Source organism: Corythoichthys intestinalis, chromosome 1, assembly GCF_030265065.1.
Source record: "Corythoichthys intestinalis isolate RoL2023-P3 chromosome 1, ASM3026506v1, whole genome shotgun sequence".
Lineage (NCBI taxonomy): Eukaryota > Metazoa > Chordata > Actinopteri > Syngnathiformes > Syngnathidae > Corythoichthys > Corythoichthys intestinalis.
This window is the reverse complement of record NC_080395.1, coordinates 28,869,937-28,891,482: the sequence shown is the minus strand read 5'-3', so window position 1 is coordinate 28,891,482 and position 21,546 is coordinate 28,869,937. Positions and strand designations below refer to the sequence as shown.

Sequence of the window (21,546 nt, the reverse complement as noted above, 5' to 3'; positions counted from 1 at the left end):
AGTCAGTAGGTAAGATATAGAATTACAAGTAGACCCGGGTTATGAAAGAGTTCAGTTCCTATGCTGGCAATGGAACCAGAATTTCCTCGTAAATCGGAATTAACCTTTTTAGCACCCCTAAATACCCCCTAAATCTCAAAATAACTACCCAGAAACACGTATTATACATTATTGTACTGTCCACACCAAGACAAAGCTAAGTCCTTGGTAGACAGCGAGCTAACCTCTAATCTATCTCATTCAGCTGCGCAACGTCCTCGTGGGAGCAAATGCACCCTTCCTCGTGTGTGCATGTGCGCTCGTCTTTGTGTGCGCAAATACAATCTTCTTTGTGTGTACATGCACTCTTGCTCGTGTACCAAAAAGTTTAGTGCAGGTGCAGAAAAAAAAAGAAAAGGTGACGCTTATCATTGAAATGAAGCTGTAAATGATAGCAAAATATAAGCATGGTGTGTGCATCCATGAACTGGCTCGACAATGGGGCCATAGAATGTCGATGTCGGCCGGGGGTCCTCCTCCATTCGCCAGTCTTTATAAGTTAAGGTGTTAATTCTTATTATGGTAACATCGCCGAAGAAATCGCCAGCTTCGCTGGTTTCTAATCATTTATTTCATCAACTTGTGCAACAAAACACGCCGCTGCTGTTGACGCCAGCATCAAAACAGAAAGTAAAATAGAACCGCGCTTTCTTGCTCACCATCACGTCAGCCCTGCGGTGTATTCAGGTACAGCATAAAAAGTCAGCTACATTAGAACCCGATTCGTTACATTATTAAAGGTATTATTATTGTTATTACTATTATTATTCAGACTTTTTATTCATAATTCATTTGTTTTGCTCTTTGTAATTGCTATATGTAATAGTAACAGCAGTATTTATTAAGGATTTAGTGTAGGTTTTTGGACTGCGGAACAAATTAATGGAATTATAATGCATTCTTATGGGAAAATCCTGCTCGACATACAACCATTTCGACTTACAATCAAGGTCCTGGAACGAATTAACTTTGTATGTAGAGGTACCACTGTAACTGCGGCGCTGTCATAAATCGTCGTATTTCGAGCATGTCATCGGATGTAGAAACAAATGGCGAGTCCAATTTTACATCGGATGTCAAAAAGACCGCGTGTTGAAGCAATCGTATGTCGAGGTACCACTGTACACATTTGCCAAAGGGCTGAACTGTTATATTGATAAAATAATGTAAAAAAATAAGATATTGTTTACGCGACTAAAAAAAAACAACAAAAAAACGGCTGCAGACAAAATGGCGAACGAGGTTCCGGCGTCGTAAAGTCGAAATTACATAAATCGGGTGAATGAAATGAAATGAGTTAACACAAATGAAACCTTTAAATTAGATGGAATTATTCATTTTAAAAAATTTAACGTGACTCAAAAATGTTTATTCTTTTGTCATCAGTGTATTAACTCACTTTTTGTAAATGCAATTAAAATCATGGATCATTTAAAGCAAGTCAACTGATTAAGTGATCCCATATTTTCCCCATGAACTATTTTCATTTTCAATTGTTAGTCAAACAAATGAAGAATTACAAAATTAACCAATCGCTGTATGTTTTTCTTTTTGTCTTTAATGTAGATAGTTAAATTAGGTACAAATTGAACAAGCAACGTTTATCAACTTTAAAAAAAAAAATAAAACAAGAAAATGAGAACAAATAATCTACCATTTAATTGTTGATTAACAATTTTAACAGTTTAATTCGGTAAAATGATCTATTTTAGTTATGAGACTTAATTCAAAACTTATATACAGTATATATAAATAGCTTAATTTTCAAACTATAAGCCGCTATTTTTTTCCTTCATTTTAAATCCTGCGGTTTATAGTGCAGTCCGACTTATTTGTTGATTTATTTGGGTTAATAGGTAACACTTTATTTGACACTATCATGGGCATTACGGAATGCTTATGACAAATGTCATTAAGTGTCTCCGGCAAATTATGTCCCTAACTCCATTTATGTCCATCTCGGCTACTTTACATCCATAATTTGCCGGATAACACAAAATGACTTCTGTTATAAGCATTCATTAATGCTCATGATAGTGTCATATCATAATTATGATTGTCTGATGACAGTCTTATGGTGCAGCTGTCAAAATAAGTGTTACCAAATACCATAACTAGCAATTAATGAAACAACTGGAACAGTAACTGAAGAAATAACATGATGATGACACAGAACATGATTTTTATTGTTATTTAGCCCCTTGAAGCAATGAAGCACGGTGGTTCATTTGGTCTTATGACAGTCGTATTCTGCTGCTGTCAAATAAAGTGTTACTGGTTAATATCTTTTGGTGTAAATATCCCATAATACAGTGAGGACAGATGTGGCTTATAGTCCAAGTGCGGCTTATCTATGAATAAGGGTGTAACGGTACATGTATTTGTATTGAACCGTTTCGGTACGTGGTGCTCGGTTCGGAACGGAGGTGTACCGAACGAGGTTCTGACGTAATGTAACCCTTACTTTTCGAGGCTGTGAGTCGATCGGGTTACAGTTTCTTTGTGTAGATTATATTTACTCCGTCTTCTCTACTATAATGAGGACCAACACGGTAGGACAGTATAACCAAGAAACGACAACGGCACGACAACGTGGCCGCCGCGAGAACACAGTAAAACGTGGGCGTTAAAGTCAATCAGCCAATGCACACCAGTCGCAGTGAGGCCGCGTGTTAGGCGCGTCCCAGAAGTGGCTCAACACGACGCACGCGAAAAGAACAGCAGTTTATTATTTGACGCGAGACGCGACCGGTAGCTAGGATTGGGCAGACCGGAAGTCACTAGTGTAAAAATAGGGTGGATCCGGTCGATTTTCAAACTAATATGCAATCTTAACCCACTTTTTGAGTCCATCAGATCTCTTGAGTGGTAGATCGGGGCACAGGTGACTTGTCTTTGTTGATTTACTGCTGTCTTCTCTGCTATAATAATAACCAACACGGCCCGGTGTTCAATACAAAACCCTCCTACCACAACAAAACAAGTAGGAACTAATATTCACATAGGAACTAAAGTTATACAATATAAGATATGCAATATAAATGAAAACTACATCGCATTTCTAAAATATAAACACATAATAAAATAAATTGAAATGAGCTAAAACACATGTAATTAAATAATAAGAATAATACACAGATCCTGCTTACACAATTAAATTTATTAATTTCTGTGTGGCGTTTTAACTTGAGAAAATCCACCAATCAAGCTTTTGAAAACCGTTCATAAAAAAAAAAAAAAAAAAAAGATTCATTGAGGCATTGATCTTTGTCATTGGGATTGCTTTTCTCTTTAGCACAGGACTTCTTTTTTCTTCTTTCTTTCAAAGAAAGCTGACCAATACGTAGGGTCTGAAAGGCAAATTGTTGTTGGATTATCTTTAAATACCCGCTACTTTTTTAGCAGAATTCTAGCTTTGTATAGGCTAATGTTCCTATTGTTGAAAGCACAAAGGTGTGTAATAAACTAGCACATTTATATTTTGCATTTTGTTTTTTTACTGTACCGAAAATGAACCGAACCGTGACCTCAAAACCGAGGTACGTACCGAACCAAGATTTTTGTGTACTGTTACACCCCTATCTATGAACAAATGTCGTTTTCGTGTCAAATTTCGTGGCTGGCGGCTTATAGTAAGGTGGCCTTACAGTGCGAAAGTTACGGTATGTATTACTTAATTGAGTCATGTTTACGAGATTTCCGATTACATCCCACAAATAATGATTCATTATAATTGGGTTGAGGGTCACTTGCAGGACTTTTCGTTTGGTTTGAGTGGTGTGTATATTGCTTGTGTCTATAATAAATATACAATAAAATGTGCGCACTGGAATACGCACGTCGAAATGTCCTTGAAGAGGGTACTAACCCATATTGTTCCTGATGGTGTGTCATCGGGAGGTGAATGAGAAGCGTTTTGAGTGCCTCGAGGTAGAGTGACACTTAGTATATCCACCATTTTACACAATTAATTTTGAGTATCATTTTTAGTAGAATTAATCTGTGATTCTTCACAATGTTTAATTTTTTTTGTTTGTTGTAGTTTTAACTGGATTTATTGTATTAAACTCAGACGAGTTTTTGCACTGTTTCCTCAAGCCATTTAATTTGAACCAACTCAGCAGGTTTTACAGTGTACTTTATACCCATCCAACCTGACCACCCACTAAAAGATTGACTGTAAAGTTAACAAGTGTTTTATGTTGATGACTGTCTGATGCTGGAAAACATTTCTTCTGTAGCCGTTTTGTATTTATTGCATGTTAAATGCTCTCGTACTTTGCACTCTCTGTAATTTAAGACCTTGTTTCAGGACAACACTCTGCTCGGAGACATCTTACTGTTTCGCCTTGAGTGGGTTTTGCTACGGCTCCAAACCCAACCGCGGATATTTCTTTCGTCCCCCTGCTCTCATAGGCCCCTCTTAGTGTGTGAGCTTGACTTGTGTGCAAAGACACGTCCACGAGGCCAGAGGGCTGACTGCCTGCAGCCCCAGCAGCTCATCTTGGCCACGCCGGCTTCATCCAGAAAGCCACAGGACAAGAGGATTTAATACAGCACTGCGGTGCTCCTCTCCAGAGGGGATTACTGCAGCGCTGCTACCGCCGGTGCTACTCCAGCCAGGGCTGCCCCCGCTAGCAACCACTTACAGTGCATGCAACGCACAAATACACACACACACGTAGGGTATTTTTATACTCGCCTATTCACAGCTGCCTTCTCTACTTGGCCATGCTCTGCTCTGCTATTGTCTCCTTTTTTCATATGCACTTCATGTTCCTCACTCACATTTGGTCCTCACCGTCCAATTGTCCATCACGCGTTCTCAGTCCATTCCAATTTACACTCCATTAGAATTTAAGATCCTGCTACATAGTGAAAACTATGATCAGAACAATATTGGCGGTCATTTCTTTTGTTGTTTCTTTGCTGTGTTTGTATCCTATACCATCCATTTTCTTTTGCACTTGTAGGAGATGAACTTGAACCTATTCCAGCTGACTTGGGACAAGAGGTCATAAACTGGACTGGACAAGCCAATTACAGAAAATGTTTGATAGTTGAAGTTATGTAAATTCTTAGCTTAATAATTCATAGGAAAATTCATGCTCTAATATTCGGTATGACAGTGAGATGTTCGGGATCTCTTTTTAACTCATTCATTGAATAAATATGGTTCCTGAACAAAACAAAAACAAATCCTATTCTACATCACAACAAAACAAAAGTGCACCCACTCATATTCAGGACAGTCTATGAACTCATAACCATACAACTTATGAAACTTGTCCTCATTTGGGTCAATGTGGAGCAAAAGCCTACAGCAAGGGGTGGTGCAATATTGAGATTAGTTACTCATTCAATTGTAGGGCATCAATCCTATGTATCTATCAAAGTTAGGGCAGGTGTAAATCAATAAACCTCTATGAGTGAACACAAGGTTGTTTTCAATATTCAAAACCAAACTTTTAAGGCCTGTCATGCTCAAAATTTTTTAGGTCAATATTACCGTTGATGTTTTTTCCTGCAGGTACATTGAGGCAAATAAGTATTTAGTCAACCACCAATTGTGCAAGTTCTCCTACTTGAAAAGATTAGAGAGGCCTGTAATTGTCAACATGGGTAAACCTCAACCATGAATGTGGAAAAAAAACTGAAAATCACATTGTTTGATTTTTAAAGAATCTATTTCCAAATTAGAGTGGAAAATAAGTATTTGGTCACCTACAAACAAGCAAGATTTCTGGCTGTCAAGGAGGTGTAACTTCTTCTAACGAGGTCTAACGAGGTCTAACGAGGCTCCACTCGCTACCTGTTTTAATGGCACCTGTTTTAACTCATTATCGGAATAAAAGACATATGTCCACAATGTCAGTCAGTCAGTCACACTCCAAACTCCACTATGGCCAAGACCAAAGAGCCGTCGAAGGACACCAGAGACAAAATTGTAGACCTGCACCAGGCTGGGAAGACTGAATCTGCAATAGGTAAAACGCTTGATGTAAAGAAATCAACTGTGGGAGCCAACTGTTGGAGCAATTATTAGAAAATGGAAGACATAAAAGACCACTGATAATCTCCCTCGATCTGGGGCTCCATGCAAGATCTCACGCCGTGGCGTCAAAACTGCTAACAAGAACCGTGAGCAAAAATCCCAGAACCACACGGGGGGACCTAGTGAATGACCTACAGAGAGCTGGGACCACAGTAACAAAGGCTACTATCAGTAACACAATGCGCCGCCAGGGACTCAAATCCTGCACTGCCAGACGTGTCCCCCTGCTGAAGTCAGTACACGTCCAGGCCCGTCTGCGGTTCGCTAGCGAGCATTTGGATGACTGGTGTTATGGTCAGATAAAATCAAAATAGAACTTTTTGGTAGAAACACAGGTTCTAGTGTTTGGAGGAGAAAGATGAACTGAATTGCATCCGAAGAACACCATACCCACTGTGAAGCATGGGGATGGAAACATCATGCTTTGGGGCTGTTTTTCTGCAAAGGGACCAGGACGACTGATCTGTGTGAAGGAAAGAATGAATGGGGCTATGTATTGGGAGATTTTGAGTAAAATTTTCCTTCCATCAGCAAGGGCATTGAAGATGAGACGTGGCTGGGTCTTTCAGCATGACAATTATCCCAAACACACAGCCAGGGCAACAAAGGAGTGGCTTCGTAAGAAGCATTACAAGGTCCTGGAGTGGCCTAACCAGTCTCCCGATCTCAACCCCATAGAAAATCTGTGGAGGGAGTTGAAAGTCCGTGTTGCCCAACAACAGCCACAATACATCACTGCTCTAGAGGATATCTGCATGGAGGAATGGGCCAAAATACCAGCAACAGTGTGTGAAAAGCTTGTGAAGAGTTACAGAAAACGTTTGGCCTCCGTTATTGCCAACAAAGGGTACATAACAAAGTATTAAGATGAACTTTTGGTATTGACCAAAAACTTATTTTCCACCATGATTTGCAAATAAATTCTTTAAAAATCAAACAATGTGATTTTCTGTTTTTTTTTTTCACATTCTGTCTCTCATGGTTGAGGTTTACCCATGTTGACAATTACAGGCCTCTGTAATATTTTCCAGTGGGACAACTTGCACAATTAGTGGTTGACTAAATACTTATTTGCCCCACTGTATGTTGAAACCAGTAATCGGCACATGTCTAATTAGGAATTGACAAAATCGGGTGGGAGCCTGGCTGTCTTACTATGTTTCGATTTTGATTTCGGTTACAATCTTAATTATCTTGTATGGAACAACATTATTGCACTGTTACTGTTCCACATACAGCAGTACTTGTTGTTTCCTACTCAGTTTTTTTCCCTCACAGTTTTACTGTAGTAACACGTGTCTCTGTGTGATTAAAACTATTACAATGCACCGTAATTTTCGTACTATAAGCTGCAACTTTTCTCCTCTGCTGCTCATCGTCCAGTGTGGTTTATTTTATAAATTATTACAAGCTGAAAAGGTGGTGAAAATATCGCCCAATACAAGGAGGACACATGTGGCTTATTGTTCATTGTTGCTTGTGTGAGTAAATACAGCATTTTTATATCCAGGTGCGCTTTATAGTCCAAAAATCAAGGCAATATTATTGTTTTTTTTTCCAGGTGCAGCAAAAGAAAACTCAAAAAATATCCCTCTTTCACAGTTTCACAGCACTGTATATTGTTAGAATTAAAATTACATAAGCGCGGGTAGAGCAAATTACACACAGGAAAGCCAGTTCAGAGATTTGAAATCTCGAATCACAAAACTGTGAGGAAAGCATGCTAACTACTATGAATAATCTATCAAATTACTTTGGATATAAAGCGATGCAGGTGAGAAAGTTAAAGTGAGACGCCTACAGCTCTTTTCTCACTAAACTAGGTCGTGGCGGTGATGAGCGTTGATATGATAGGCCATGATTGTTACCAGCCTTTAACGCAGCCTAGTCATTGTGCTTCACCTCGTGCCCGCGTTCTCACACGACGCCATCATACACTTGCAGCCAAACGTAAACAACAGCCGGCGCTACAAATGTTTTCATTGATTAAAGGAGACATGGCCTCATGCGCACCGGGAGCCGTGTGTTAGCATGTCTGTGTTTTCCTACATGCTGAACACGAAGGGGATAAACGGGAAAAGGGCTTCTGAGAAGAAAAATGGGATAGGATAGCAAGAAAGGAGATGAACACTAAAAAGCTATTGGATGAAATGAACTCAAAGACACATATACAAATATATATTGAATACAAAGAAATAAACCAAAACTTCACGACAGCCTCGTAACTGCATTCATATTCGCATATGCATATATATAGAATATATAGCCTCTTTTATCACCACCACTTACATTGAAAAGCTCTCATGAATAAAACACGAACAGCGGCGCGATCATGCATGCATGCATATTCCTTCTGTGCAGACACCCGCACACACACGCATGTAACTACACAATGTACAGGGCAGACAGATGCACACACAGTGCAGAAGCTCTATATTACTGTAGTGCAAACCTGTTAAATGGGCCATTAGTTTCTTGACTGGCTAAGGCAGATGAGGCCTGGCAGATCTCAGTCTTTAGCAGAAGTTGGTATTTTAATGCTACAAATGGTTTGCAACAATGTTTTGATTCGGTTCTGCACATGCGCACAAAGGTCATTCCAGAACTGAAAGATATTTTGGTTTCAAAATATCTTACAGTTCTATGGTATTTTTTAATGTCATGATCCATTTGATGTATACAATATTCGGTGTAATCGCCGTGTTGCAAATCTGTACTGATGTTAGCTTTTTCTCAGGAGCAGGAGCTAGCTGTTTAGCTAGATGTTGGGTGGGACAAGAGAAAAAAGACTTCAAAGGGGTTACTTGCTCTTTTTTTGTTGTTCGTAGTGTTGTATCAGTCGCGAACGATTTGTTCTTTTTGAACGAATCGTTTGGAGGAACGAGATCGAACGAATCACATTCTTGCATGGGAGGGCGTTGAGACGCAAGCTGCAGCGTCTGATATCGCACATTTTATATGTTTTTTGTTGTTGTTATTGTTAATAACATGCTCACCACCTGACACCTTGCATGCAACCAGTTCGCATTGGATAACACGCTTTTGGAACGGAAAAGTTAACTGTTGGTAGAGGAGACGTTAACATAGCGCAAAACGAATTACCGATGTTTTTCTTTCAAAATTCAATTCGAGGTAAAAAATGAAGATGATTATGATAGTTTATAATATATCCCAGTGTGGAAAAGTTCCATATTTAAAGCGTGTAGAATTTCAAATGGCTTGCATTGTAGCCATATTATTGTTTGTTGTTGTTGAGCTGCCACCATGCAAAGCGCTGTTGGATATTCATGTGCAATTTATTTGAGTGTTATGATTGGGAAAATTAGGTGTTAAACTGAGGCTTATTGGACCTTTTAGTTTTCCAATGTGTTTGTGTGTCATCGCGCCGTGTAGCGGCTGGAATTTTTATTATAATACAAGGACGTTTTCATTTCCAATCCAAAAACTCAAAAACTTTTAGGTGAAATAGAACGCTGTTTTTGTAGTAGCCAATAGTAATATGTAAACTATCTAGCATGCATGTGTACTGCAATTGTGCACGCCTTGGATGGACAAAAATCGCGATCATGACAAATTTCGACCGAAACGGCTGTTTTTGGATCGGAAAAACAAAATAAGATCCTCACCACCCATTGCTGTGAGTGAATTGCAGTGCCCCTGTCTGTCACTCAGTGACACTCACTTCTGAATCTGCGACGAGCAGCCAATGAAGAGCTTGTGTGCAAGAGGGGGATGGACCAAGTAATATCACTTTCCTTTCAGTAAGTTGCTAACCGGTCTTTGGTGATTCTTTCAGCTTTTTCTCACTTGGCCCTACATAATGCTGCAAAATTTGTCGGTAGTCTTCAGACTTCATATTGCCATGCACATGGTCAAGCAGTCCAGTACCAGAGGCAGCAAAGCAACCCCAAAACATCAAGGAACCTCCACCATGTTTGACTGTGGGGACTGTGTTCTTTTCTTTGAAGGCCTCGTTTTTTCTCTGTAAACTCTGTTGATGCCCTTTCCCAAAAAACTTTACTTTTGTCTCATCTGACTAGAGAACATTCTTCCAAAACATTGGCTTTCTCATGTAAGTTTTGGCAAACTCCAGCCTGGCTTTTTTTTATGTCTCTGGGTCAGAAGTGGGGTCTTCCTGGGTAACCTACCATAGAGTCCCTTTTCATTCAACGCGAACGGATAGTACGGATTACACAGATGTACCCTCAAACTGCAGGACAGCTTGAACTTGTTTGGATGTTAGTCGAGGTTCTTTATCCACCATTCACACAATCTTTCGTTGAAATCTCTTGTCACTGTTTCCTTTCCGTCCACATCTAGGGAGGTTAGCCACAGGGCCATGGGCTTTACACTTATTGATGACACTGCGCACGGTAGACACAGGAACATTCAAGTCTTTGGAGATGGACTTGTAGCTTTAAGATTGCCCATTATTCCTCACAATTTTGCTTCTCAAGTCCTCAGACATTTCTTTGGTCTTCTTTCTTTTCTCCGTGCTCAATGTGGTACACACAAGGACACAGGACAGAGGTTGAGTCAACTTTAATCCATTTTAACTGTCTGCAATGTTATTTAGTTATTGCCACTACCTGTTATGTGCCACAGGTAAGTAACAGGTGCTGTTAATTACACAAATTAGAGAAGCATCACATGATTTTACAAAGGGTGCCAATACTTTTGTTCGGCCAATTTTGAAGTTTTGTGCAAAATGGTAATTTTTTTTTTTTTTTGTGTGTTTTTTCATTGCAAGCAAAATAAATGAAGATATTACTACCAAAGCATTTGTAATTGCAATAATTTTAATTTTAATTCAATAGAAATTGAGAATTATCTGACAGAATTGCAGGGAAGCCAATACTTTTGGCCAGCAGTGTACTAGTATATCATTTTATCTTTAAGGAACATACTAGGGCAGCATGATGGGCTAGTGTTTAGCCCACAAGGATTACAGTTCAGAGTTTCGGGGTTTGAATCTTGAATCATAAAACTGTCTTGTTTTAGACGACGTGTGAAATTTGACACTCTTCCTTGCTTTTTATCTGAGTATTTGTGTTGCCTGGTAGATTAAACCGCTCTACTTTGATGTGAGGGATTTGGAGCGATTATGGACTTTGCTCATCTTTGGGAAGTGTCCAGCCGTCCATTCGCTGGGCCGAAGGTGACTGAACTGTCACGTAGTGTGTGGTGTTCTGTAACTACTTTTCATGAGTGGCCAACCCTCATGCATTTTGACATTTGATTCCCAACTGAACGTAACTAATGTAAGTGTCTATCAATGGCCTAAGCCTCATCTGTCCAAATTTGATACACATCAGATTTTTTTCACTAATCTACAGTATTGCTCGAGCCGTGATTGTTTTTTTCCCTACAAAGTCAGTCGTAAATGCAAAAAAATACGTTACGTAAATTTTTTCCGTTTCCTGGAAAGTGATGCTTTTTGAGATTGGATAATTCTGACCAAGTTCAGCAAAAAGAAAAAAAAACTATATAAAAACCGTGTCGAAACTTTATTACTGTATTACACATGAGCAGTGAATAAAATTGACTATATCCAAAAGGCTCTTGGAGTTCTACATATAATGGTAGCCATTATTCTTTACCTTGTTCATCTCTTTGTATTATTGTAATAGGGTTAGCTTGGACAGACAATTGCGCTTATTCCTTGATAAGTGCACAACTGAGTAGTACACTTTATATGGTGCATTCTAAGTGTTGTTTCCCAATAGTAAACCTGTTTTCCCCATTATACTGATACTGTAGTTAAGTTCGCTGTGTAGTTTATTTCAGTCACCAGGCCTTTGCATTGCAGCTGCGAATGATACACATAACTTAATTAATGGTATGTTTTATTTGGTTTTGTCTTTTAAATCTAGAAATTTGTTTGCTGACTCGCGGCAGACGGACGGCCAGTGTGCGAGCCGACACATACTGTCGTCTGTACTCTCTGTCGGTGGACAACTTCAACGAGGTGTTGGAGGAGTATCCCATGATGCGAAGGGCGTTTGAGACAGTCGCCTTGGACAGACTGGACAGAATTGGTAAGAATACTAGCGTTATTTTTGGCAGCCCTTTTAATTTTCGTCTTAGTCTTTTGGACAAAAATACTGTATGTATTAGTCTTAGTCATATTTCAGTCATTTCAAAATGTGTTCGTCTTCGTTTCGTTTTGGTAGACATTATCACAGACAAATTTGGGCTAGTTTTGGTGTCGGTTACTCAAAATGTCTTCCTCTGTAAAGTTTATATTTTTGTCCAGAAAATATAAATAAATAAGTCTCCAACTGTTACCGAAACAACACTGACAGACGAGCACAAGGACAACGCCAAGTTTGTGATGATTATACACACTCAGCAGGAAAACAGTACATTGTTTTCAATGCAAAAAAAAAACAACTGGACGCCACAAATAGTATGTGAAAAATAGTTGTCTGAGAGTTTAAGACGGTGCTTCTCAATTATTTTCTGTAGATAGTATAATTTGTCTATTAAATGTATATTATTATAAGTACTCTTACATAACACTGTGTCATTTTTAATATTAAAGAAAAAATGTCTTTTATATCAACCTTCAATAAAATACAACTTTATTTACAATTAATTTAATTGATTAGCAACATTAACTCACCAGGACAATATGCCAAATAATGTTCGGAAAAACAAAAATTAATAGAATTAAAACGATAGTGTCATTGGACAAAAGGACCGTTTTTATTTTTGCTGCAGGCAGCATCAGCTCCTTTGCTATGGTGTTTTTTTTTTTTTTTTTTTTTTTTTTTTTTTTTTTTTTTGCACTTTGCAACTTGGTAAGCCACCTTATATGATGCTAACAGTGCTCGCTGGTTTACTGATGCAACACTGACAAAGCGGGACGATTGTTGGCAATATTCGGCCAAATTTTTGCTGAAAAAAAATCAAGTAGCGTATCAATGTGATTGGCGTCTAATATCTTTAAGTGACATCTAAATTGATTTGGCTTCTTGCTGTCTGCTGCAAACATTTTTAGATACAGTAAATACACTGGTCTTTCCTCGTCTCCCACTGTTTTAAAAGTCAAAGCCAAACGATTCATACGCTTCATCATATTTCCTCGTCTTAGCTCTTCATGTCTCCAGTTCGGTTCAAAAAAATACTGCGCACACTCTGAAAATGAAAGCACCACTGTCACCTACTGAGTGGATGTGCAATTACATTTTATTCTAGTATGGCAAAAAAGTACAGTTGTGGTCAAAAGTTTACATAGACTTGTGAAGAACATAATGTCATGGCTCTCTTGAGTTTCCAGTTATTTCTACAACTCTGATTTTTCTCTGATAGAGTGATTGAACAGATACTTCTTTGTCACAAAAAACATTCATGAAGTTTGGTTCTTTTATGACTTTATTATGGGTGAACAGAAAAAAGTGATCAAATCTGCTGGGTCAAAAATATACATACAGCAGCGCTAATATTTGGTAACATGTCCCTTGGCCATTTTCACTTCAATTAGGCGTTTTGGTAGCCATCCACAAGCTTCTGGCAAGCTTCTGGTTGAATCTTTGACCACTCCTCTTGACAGAATTGGTACAGTTCAGTTAAATTTGATGGCTCTCTGACATGGACTTGTTTCTTCAGCACTGTCCACAAGTTCAAGTCGGGACTTTGGGAAGGCCATTCGAAAACCTTAATTCTAGCCTGATTTAGCCATTCCATTACCACTTTTGATGTGTGTTTGGGGTCATTGTCCTGTTGGACCACCCAACTGCGCCCAAGACCCAATCTTCGGGCTGATGACGTTAGGTTATCTTGAAGAATTTGAAGGTAATCCTCCTTCTTCATTATCCCATTTACTCTCTGTAAAGCACCAGTTATATTGGAAGCAAAACAGCCCCACAGCATAATACTACCACCACTGTGCTTGACAGTAGGCATGGTGTACTTGGGGTTAAAGGCCTCACATTTTCTCCTCCAAACATATTGCTGGGCATTGTGGCCAAACAGCTTGATTTTTGTTTCGTCTGACCACAGACGTTTCCTCCAGAAGGTCTTATCTTTGTCCATGTGATCAGCAGCAAACTTCAGTCGAGCCTTAAGGTGCCGCTTTTGGAGCAAGAGCTTCCTTCTTGCACGGCAGCCTCTCAGTCCATGGATATGCAAAAGACGCTTGACTGTGGACACTGACACCTGTGTTCCAGCAGCTTCTAATTCTTGGCAGATCTGCTTTTTGGTGATTCTCGGTTGAATCTTCACCCTCCTGACCAATTTTCTCTCAGCAGCAGGTGATAGCTTGCGTTTTCTTCCTGATCGTGGCAGTGACAAAACAGTGCCATGCACTTTATACTTACAAACACTTGTTTGCACCGTTGCTCTTGGGACCTGCAGCTGCTTTGAAATGGCTCCAAGTGTGACTTTCCTGACTTGTTCAAGTCAATGATTCGCTTTTTCAGATCCATGTATGTATATTTTTGACCCAGCAGATTTGATCACTTTTTCTGTTAACCCATAATAAAGTCATAAAAGAACCAAACTTCATGAATGCTGTTTGTGACAAAGAAGTATCTCTTCCAATCACTCTATCTGAGAAAAATTAGAGTTGTAGAAATAACTGGAAACTCAAGAGAGCCATGACATTATGTTCTTCACAAGTGTATGTAAACTTTTGACCACAACTGTATGTTCACCGAGTCACATACACCACCCTCGGCCACAGTATTTGAGAAGTACTGGTTTAAGATGACTGTAGTTGACCAAAGATACATGACGACACTGGTATTTCAAGTGAAAATTCAATTTAATAAAAGTCACAAAAGAAACTAGTGTACCAAAATATCTTGGGCCCAACATAAAACTGACCTCCAGACGCATCTCTGGGGCTGTTTAAATAAGGACAGAGTACTAACGACCACCTTAGGGAGGTATGAAAACAAATTAACCAAACATTTTCAACTTAATAAAAAAAAAACAGATTGAAAAATACATAAACTTCAAACAATAATCAACTAATGTGCATTTAAACAAACATTGAAAACTCTACCTCAAACACTCATAATTAAACCAACTTAAATATCCTCCCTCCAGAATGGTAGGTGCCAGATCTTAAACTGCTGTAGTTGTTACCTCAAATTAGATTATGAAATCCAGTAAACATTCAGACAAATTTTAACTAAAGTGTGCACCCATTAGAAATACATGTCAAAAAATTATTACATAATTAACTACCGGTAAATCTTGAAACACTAAATTTTGGGGGTAGTAGTAGCAACCACAATGACGCTCGACACGATAAATGCTAAATCTAAGGCAAAGGTGAATGCTATGCTAATGCTACGAGTTATATTTAGTGTGTGATGATAACTCAGCACAGGCCTTTAAAGGCTAATGCAACATTGCATATTCTCACTTTCCAAGATAAGAATACAAATCTTACCATGTGTTTCAAAACAACCAAGCTGGAGCGCAGCCTAGCTTGAATTACATCCTAACACCAGTGAAGTTGGCGAAACACATCTCACATGAGTGACACGAGTCACACAACCCAAACACTGCTATGATGCAGGCTGACGTACTCCACGTAAAATATGAAAATGTAAAATGTCATTGTGAACATATGACAGAAACTATGGCTACGTTCATACCACAGGTCTTAATGTATAAATCTGAATTTTTCATATTTTTCCCACTCGAGTGAGGCAGTAACTTGACGGTCTGAATGCGACAGATCGCATAAAAGTGGACCATTTCAAATCCGATCTAGGTCACTGTCGTATGTGGTTAATATCCGATCTGTGCCACATTTTTCCAGAATGTGGCTGCAGTTTGAATTGTCAAGTCTTCCAAATCGGAATTCATGCAACAATTACGTCAGCAAAGAGCAAGAAAGACATAGAGAACGGCATCGATGGAGCTGTGCATTAGCTTTAGCACCTAGCTTGAACTCGGTTTTTAAGGAAGAGGCGGACTTGACAACAGTTATAGAAAAAATAAAAATGGGAGGAAAAAAAAGACAAGCCTTAGAATGCTCGGTTTTCTTTCTGTGCGCCAAATGAGCAATATTTCAATATTGCTTACAAGGCCAAGAGTCGGGTCAAACTGACCGTACGTGTGTACGTCATGCACGCACAATGTGTGCATGCATTCTCTCAATCCATATGAACTTTAAGACTAAACAGGGATTATTTGTGTCCTCTTTTTGGAAATCAAAATATGATCACCTAAAGCAGTGCTTCTCAATTATTTTCTGCGACGCCCCCCCAAGCAAGACGTAAATGTTTCGCGCCCCCCCCAACTCTCTGCCGCCACTGTAAATAGTATTATTTGTCTATAAAATTACTATCATAAATACGCATCTGCCTAATATTGTGTCCCTTTTTTCTAATAAAGAAAAAAAGTAACATAGATCAACTTATAATAAAGTATAACTTTATTAACATTGTTTTGTTTGTAACAGAGAAGACTTGACGTGCATCAATTTGCCTGAATTAAAAAAAAGTCACATTCAAACTGTAAAAATACACTCAAGGTACATTTTTGACCATTTGATACTGAAAAATAAAATGTAATAAAATCAGTAAATAATAACAAATTCAAATTGATTAGAAACATTCACTCATGAGGACAATATGCCAAAAAATTTGACCGAAAAAACAACAATGAATATAGGAAAAAAAGAGTGTCCTTGGACAGAAGGACAGTTTTTATTTTTGCTGCTCACACTCAGTATTACCTCCTTTGCAATGGTGTGGAGTCATTTTGCAATGAGTATGCTAACAATGCTCACTGGTTTACTGATATAACACTGACAAAGCAGGACGATTGTTGGCAATATTCGGCACGTTTTCGCTGAAAAACAATCAAGCGGCTTATCAATGAGATTGGGGTCGAATGTCTTTAAGTGGCGTCTTAATTGATTTGGCTTCTGGCGGTCCGCTATAATTATTTTTAGACACAGTAAATAGTCTTTCCTCATCACCCACAGTATTAAAAGTCAAAGCTAAAAGGCAAACGGCACGAACAAAGCGCATTCTCGGCGGCCGAGGTAGAACCTTAGGTGAGGGCGGTCGTCGTGACGATCCCAAGCCGAAAATGGCACTTATCGGGCGGCGGCGTGAGAACCGGACAAGACAGTGGGTCGCTGCGTGAGTGAGTCCGGTCAGAAAACGGCTTTCGAAAACGGCGGCAGCGCACTGCTCTTCATATTTGTTTTCTGTGTGATGAGTGCTCTTCCTTAGTTCAAAAATACTGCACGCACTCTGAAAATGAGAGCGCCACTGCCACCCACTGAGTGGATGCGCAAGTACACTTTATTCCAGTACGGCAGAAAAAGAAAAAAAAAGCATGTTCCCCGAGGTCACATGCGCCCCCCCTGGCATCGCTCTGCGCCCCCCCAGGGGGGCGCGCCCCACTATTTGAGAAGTACTGACCTAAAGTGACGTAGAGCCAGCATGTGTAGTCATTTGTTTTGAGGGTCAATTTGCTCAGCACATAACGGAGTTAGTGCGCATGGGTAATACATGAACGGGCTCAATGGAAAAAGGCAGTCTGAACGGGCTCGCCCAAAAAACAGATTTGAAGAAAAATCGTAATTGTGCCTGAAGACCTGCAGTCTGAACCTAGCCTATGTCGCATTTTTGTCTCGTCAGACGAAAAATGGCATTCGTTTCTTTAGTCTCCTAAGACACGTTTTTAGCTTGTCATAGCACGTTATTGTCATGAAAAAAATTGTTCGTCGACGAAAATTTTTCGTTATCGCCATCTTTGACAAAAACAACAATGGAATATACAGTACAGTACAGTGCAGTACAGTACAGTATCTCGTACAGCCCAACCTTATGCTATGGCGCAGTAAGCTATCATACATGCCAATCTTGACCAGGCCGGTATTTTCAACGCTAAGCGTGAAGATAACGATTGCTAGTGCAGTTATGTAAAGTGGGAGTTCTCAAACTTTTGGATTAAGGAAGAAATTGTGCCACTGACCCACTTATCATCCTAAAAGCAATTATGCAAAACTGAGTTCATTGTGCTGTATTGGTAATTTCCTTCTAATGACTGGTGGTCTAAAATAGTGATTCAAATGACATAAAGCGACAAGCAGAACAATTATACACTATGCTCTGCTGTTTTACTATATAATATGTGCCTTGACTTACTAAACATAGCGAAAGACTGAATTTGTAAACAATTGGTTATTGTACGTACATTATACATCGACTTTTCGGGGCTACCACTACTAGTCACGATTAGCTCATTAATTTCGTTGGAAGGTGTTGAATCAGTCAAGGAAAAATTATATTTTGGCCTATGAATAAAGAAATATGTTTACACTGGCCTTGAAGATGTGTTTGCTCATAAGAATTTAATGAGACCTTCCTCCGCAACTTCTTCATCCTTTTGTGAAAATGGAAACAACGTCATCGCATTTGAGTTCTTGGACGAGTCGTCAAAGTGTTCAGTCGAAGCTGCTAAATAGATGCAGATCGCCAATTCCCTGTTTTGATTCCCAATGGAGACAATTGATATTCTCTGCATATCCATCAGTCTGCTCAAATGCTCTCAAAGCCCTGTGCAAATAAAATATTCACAATGAGAGGCACGTCTGTATCATCACTCAGCCATCGCTGGCCTGCTCTGTGTTTTATCAGTGGCTATGTTTAGCATGTTGAATAGTGGGGAGACTCTTTTTAGCGAATGGCTGCTTTAAAAATAAACACTGGGCTGATAGTAATCCCCTGTATATGGCTTTTTTTCCTGCCTGTACATCTCTCTTTCCTTTAATAAAGTCACTTGCATACTGTATTGCACTGACGAACAAATTAATAACTCAGTTGATGGACTTTCACAATCTGATTAGAGGTCTTGCAAGCAATTAGCAGGCAGGAGGATGGTGGGTCGTTCTCCGAGGAAGCACCTCAGCCACGTATAACCACCAGTCATAGCAGCACAGTCAGATTGATTGCACTTAATTGCATTTGGAATATCTCGGGGTTACGCAGGCTGGAATTGAGAATGGCAGGCCTGCGAATTGACCCTGTCATTGCTCCACCACGGCTAATGGACTTAGAGGTCAGAGTTTTGTGCAGTTTCCAAAGGAGGTGGAGTTAAATTGTGTCTTTGGCCCAGTTAACCCTAGACTTTGAGAGCATAGTCAGAGAACTAAGAACAATTACAAAAAAAACACAACTGTTCCTTAATGCCGTAGTACCTTGACATATGATCACCTCGACACATGTTCTTTTCGACATCCGACGTAAAATTTGACTCGCCATTTGTTTCTATATCCAACGACAATCTCGAAATACGACGATTTTTGACTGCGACGCAGTTTCTTTGTTTTGCCGGAAGACGGAGGCACGGTTGATTTTCTTGTGAAAGAAATCAACACTGGACCCAAAAATGTTAGTGCAGGTGGAGAAAAAAAAGAAAAGGCGACACTTTCCATGGAAATGAAGATGTAAATGATAGCAAAATATAAGGATGGTGTGTGCATCCATGAACTGGGTTGACAATAGGGCCATAAAATGTTGATCTCGGGCCTCCTCCGTTCGCCAGTCGTTATAAGTTTAGGCGACAATTCTTATTGTGGTAACATCGCCAAAGAAATTTATTCCATCAACTCGCCTAGTGTCCGCTGTTGTTACGCCAGGATCAAAACAGAAAATGAAATAGAACTGTGCTCTCTTGCTCACCGTCAGGTCAGCTCCACGGTGCGTTCAGGTACAGAAAAAAAAGTCCGCCACATTAGAACCAGATTTGTTACCTTATTACAGGTATTATTATTATTATATTATTATTATTACAATTTTTATTTATAATTGATTTGTTTTGCTATGTGTAACTGCCATTTGTAATAGTATCAGCAGTATTTATTAAGGATTTAATAGAGGTTTTTGGGCTGTGGAATGAATTAATGGAATTATAATGTCTTCTTATGGGAAAATCCTGCTCGACATACGACCATTTTGACTTACAAACAAGTTCCTAGAATGAATTAACTTCGTATGTTGAGGTACCACTGTAACTTAAAATAAAATAAAATCTCAAATTTTCATAGAACTGAAGTCAATGTTATTTCTATAGCACTTTTAGCGCAACTACAGCTACACAGCTACACAAAACTGAAACATAAGACAATCCAACATAACGTAATTTAGTATCAAAACAAATAAAAATAATTATCACAATACTATTCGTGTGTTTAACTCTTCATCCTATTTTTCTTAATGTTTGAATAATTTGGAGACATTGAAAGGTCACGCTTTCATTGTTTAATATTTTCTATTTTTTTAGTATGTTAATGTGAAAACAGGTTACTTGTTGATGTTGACCTAATGCATTTTGTGTTAAGTATTTTTTATTAGACAAAATGTAATTAATGTACATTATGTTGAATTGTATTCTAAGAGAATATAATAATGAAGTAACAGAATTATTGTATCTATTTACTGATAACCCAAGGGGATAAATACAGTGGTACCTCTAGAAACGAAGTTAATTCGTTCCAGGACCTTGTTTGTAAGTCGAAATGGTTGTATGTCGAGCAGCGTGATTTCATTAATTCGTTCCACAGCCTAAAACCCTACACTAAATCCTAAATAACTACTGCTGGTATTATTACAAATGGGAATTACACATGGCAAAACAAATAATTATAATACTTCCTGTAATAATGTAACGAATCAGGTTCTAATGTGGCGAATGTGTTTTGCGTTCTGTACCTGAACGCACCATGACGCTGACGTCACAGAAAAAGAAAAGTGCGGCAGAGATTTCTCTTTTAATGTGCTCGTGTTTTTAGCGTCAACTGCGGCAGACAGTAGGCGTGTTGTGTTGCACAAGTTCTGAAATAAATAATTGAAACCCTGACAAAGCTGGCGATTTCTTTCGCGATGTTACCACAATAATAAATGTCACCTTAACTTATAAAGACTTGCGAGCGGAGGTCGGAGGAGGACTGTCGAGATCGTAGACATTCTACGGCCGTATTGTCGAGTCTGTTCACGGATGCAGGCAACACAGCAATAATTTGTTATCATTTCCATCTTCCTTTCAATGGTAGGAGTCTCCTTTTTCCTTTTTCCACCACCTGCATTTATCTTCTTGGAACCCGTTTGACCTCCCTCACAAGAAAATCCGCCAAGCGTCCATCTTGCGGGAAAACAAAGAAACTGCGGCGCTGTAACAAATCGTCATATTTAATTTGATTTGACTGATTTGATTTTTAGTTCGAGCAATAACAACAAAAAACAACAACAAGTATGGGGGAAATTTTTTTTTAAAAGACAGTAATGATGATTGTAGCAGAAATAATAACAATACATACACGTGTAGCTCGAAAAGGAGTGGGAATAAGTCAAGCTTTTTTTGTGTCCCACCCCCATTTCACTCCAAAAATTCCATAGGAATGCAGTCACTTCCCTACAACACCTGTACTAATCATGATTAAATCGATAATAATAATAATAATAGTTGCAGTAAAC

At 39.0% G+C, this 21,546-nt stretch overlaps 1 protein-coding gene across 3 annotated transcripts in view; it reads left to right on the top strand.

The window, feature by feature from the left end:
• The window catches only part of LOC130924392 (potassium/sodium hyperpolarization-activated cyclic nucleotide-gated channel 1-like), a 270,629-nt gene that overhangs the window by 227,360 nt on the left and 21,723 nt on the right, over nt 1–21,546 (top strand). For all 3 annotated transcript variants that reach the window (XM_057850949.1, XM_057850945.1, XM_057850941.1), the window contains exon 7: nt 11,968–12,132. In XM_057850949.1, coding sequence (XP_057706932.1) covers nt 11,968–12,132 — 165 coding nt within the window. The remainder of the gene's footprint in view (nt 1–11,967; nt 12,133–21,546) is intronic.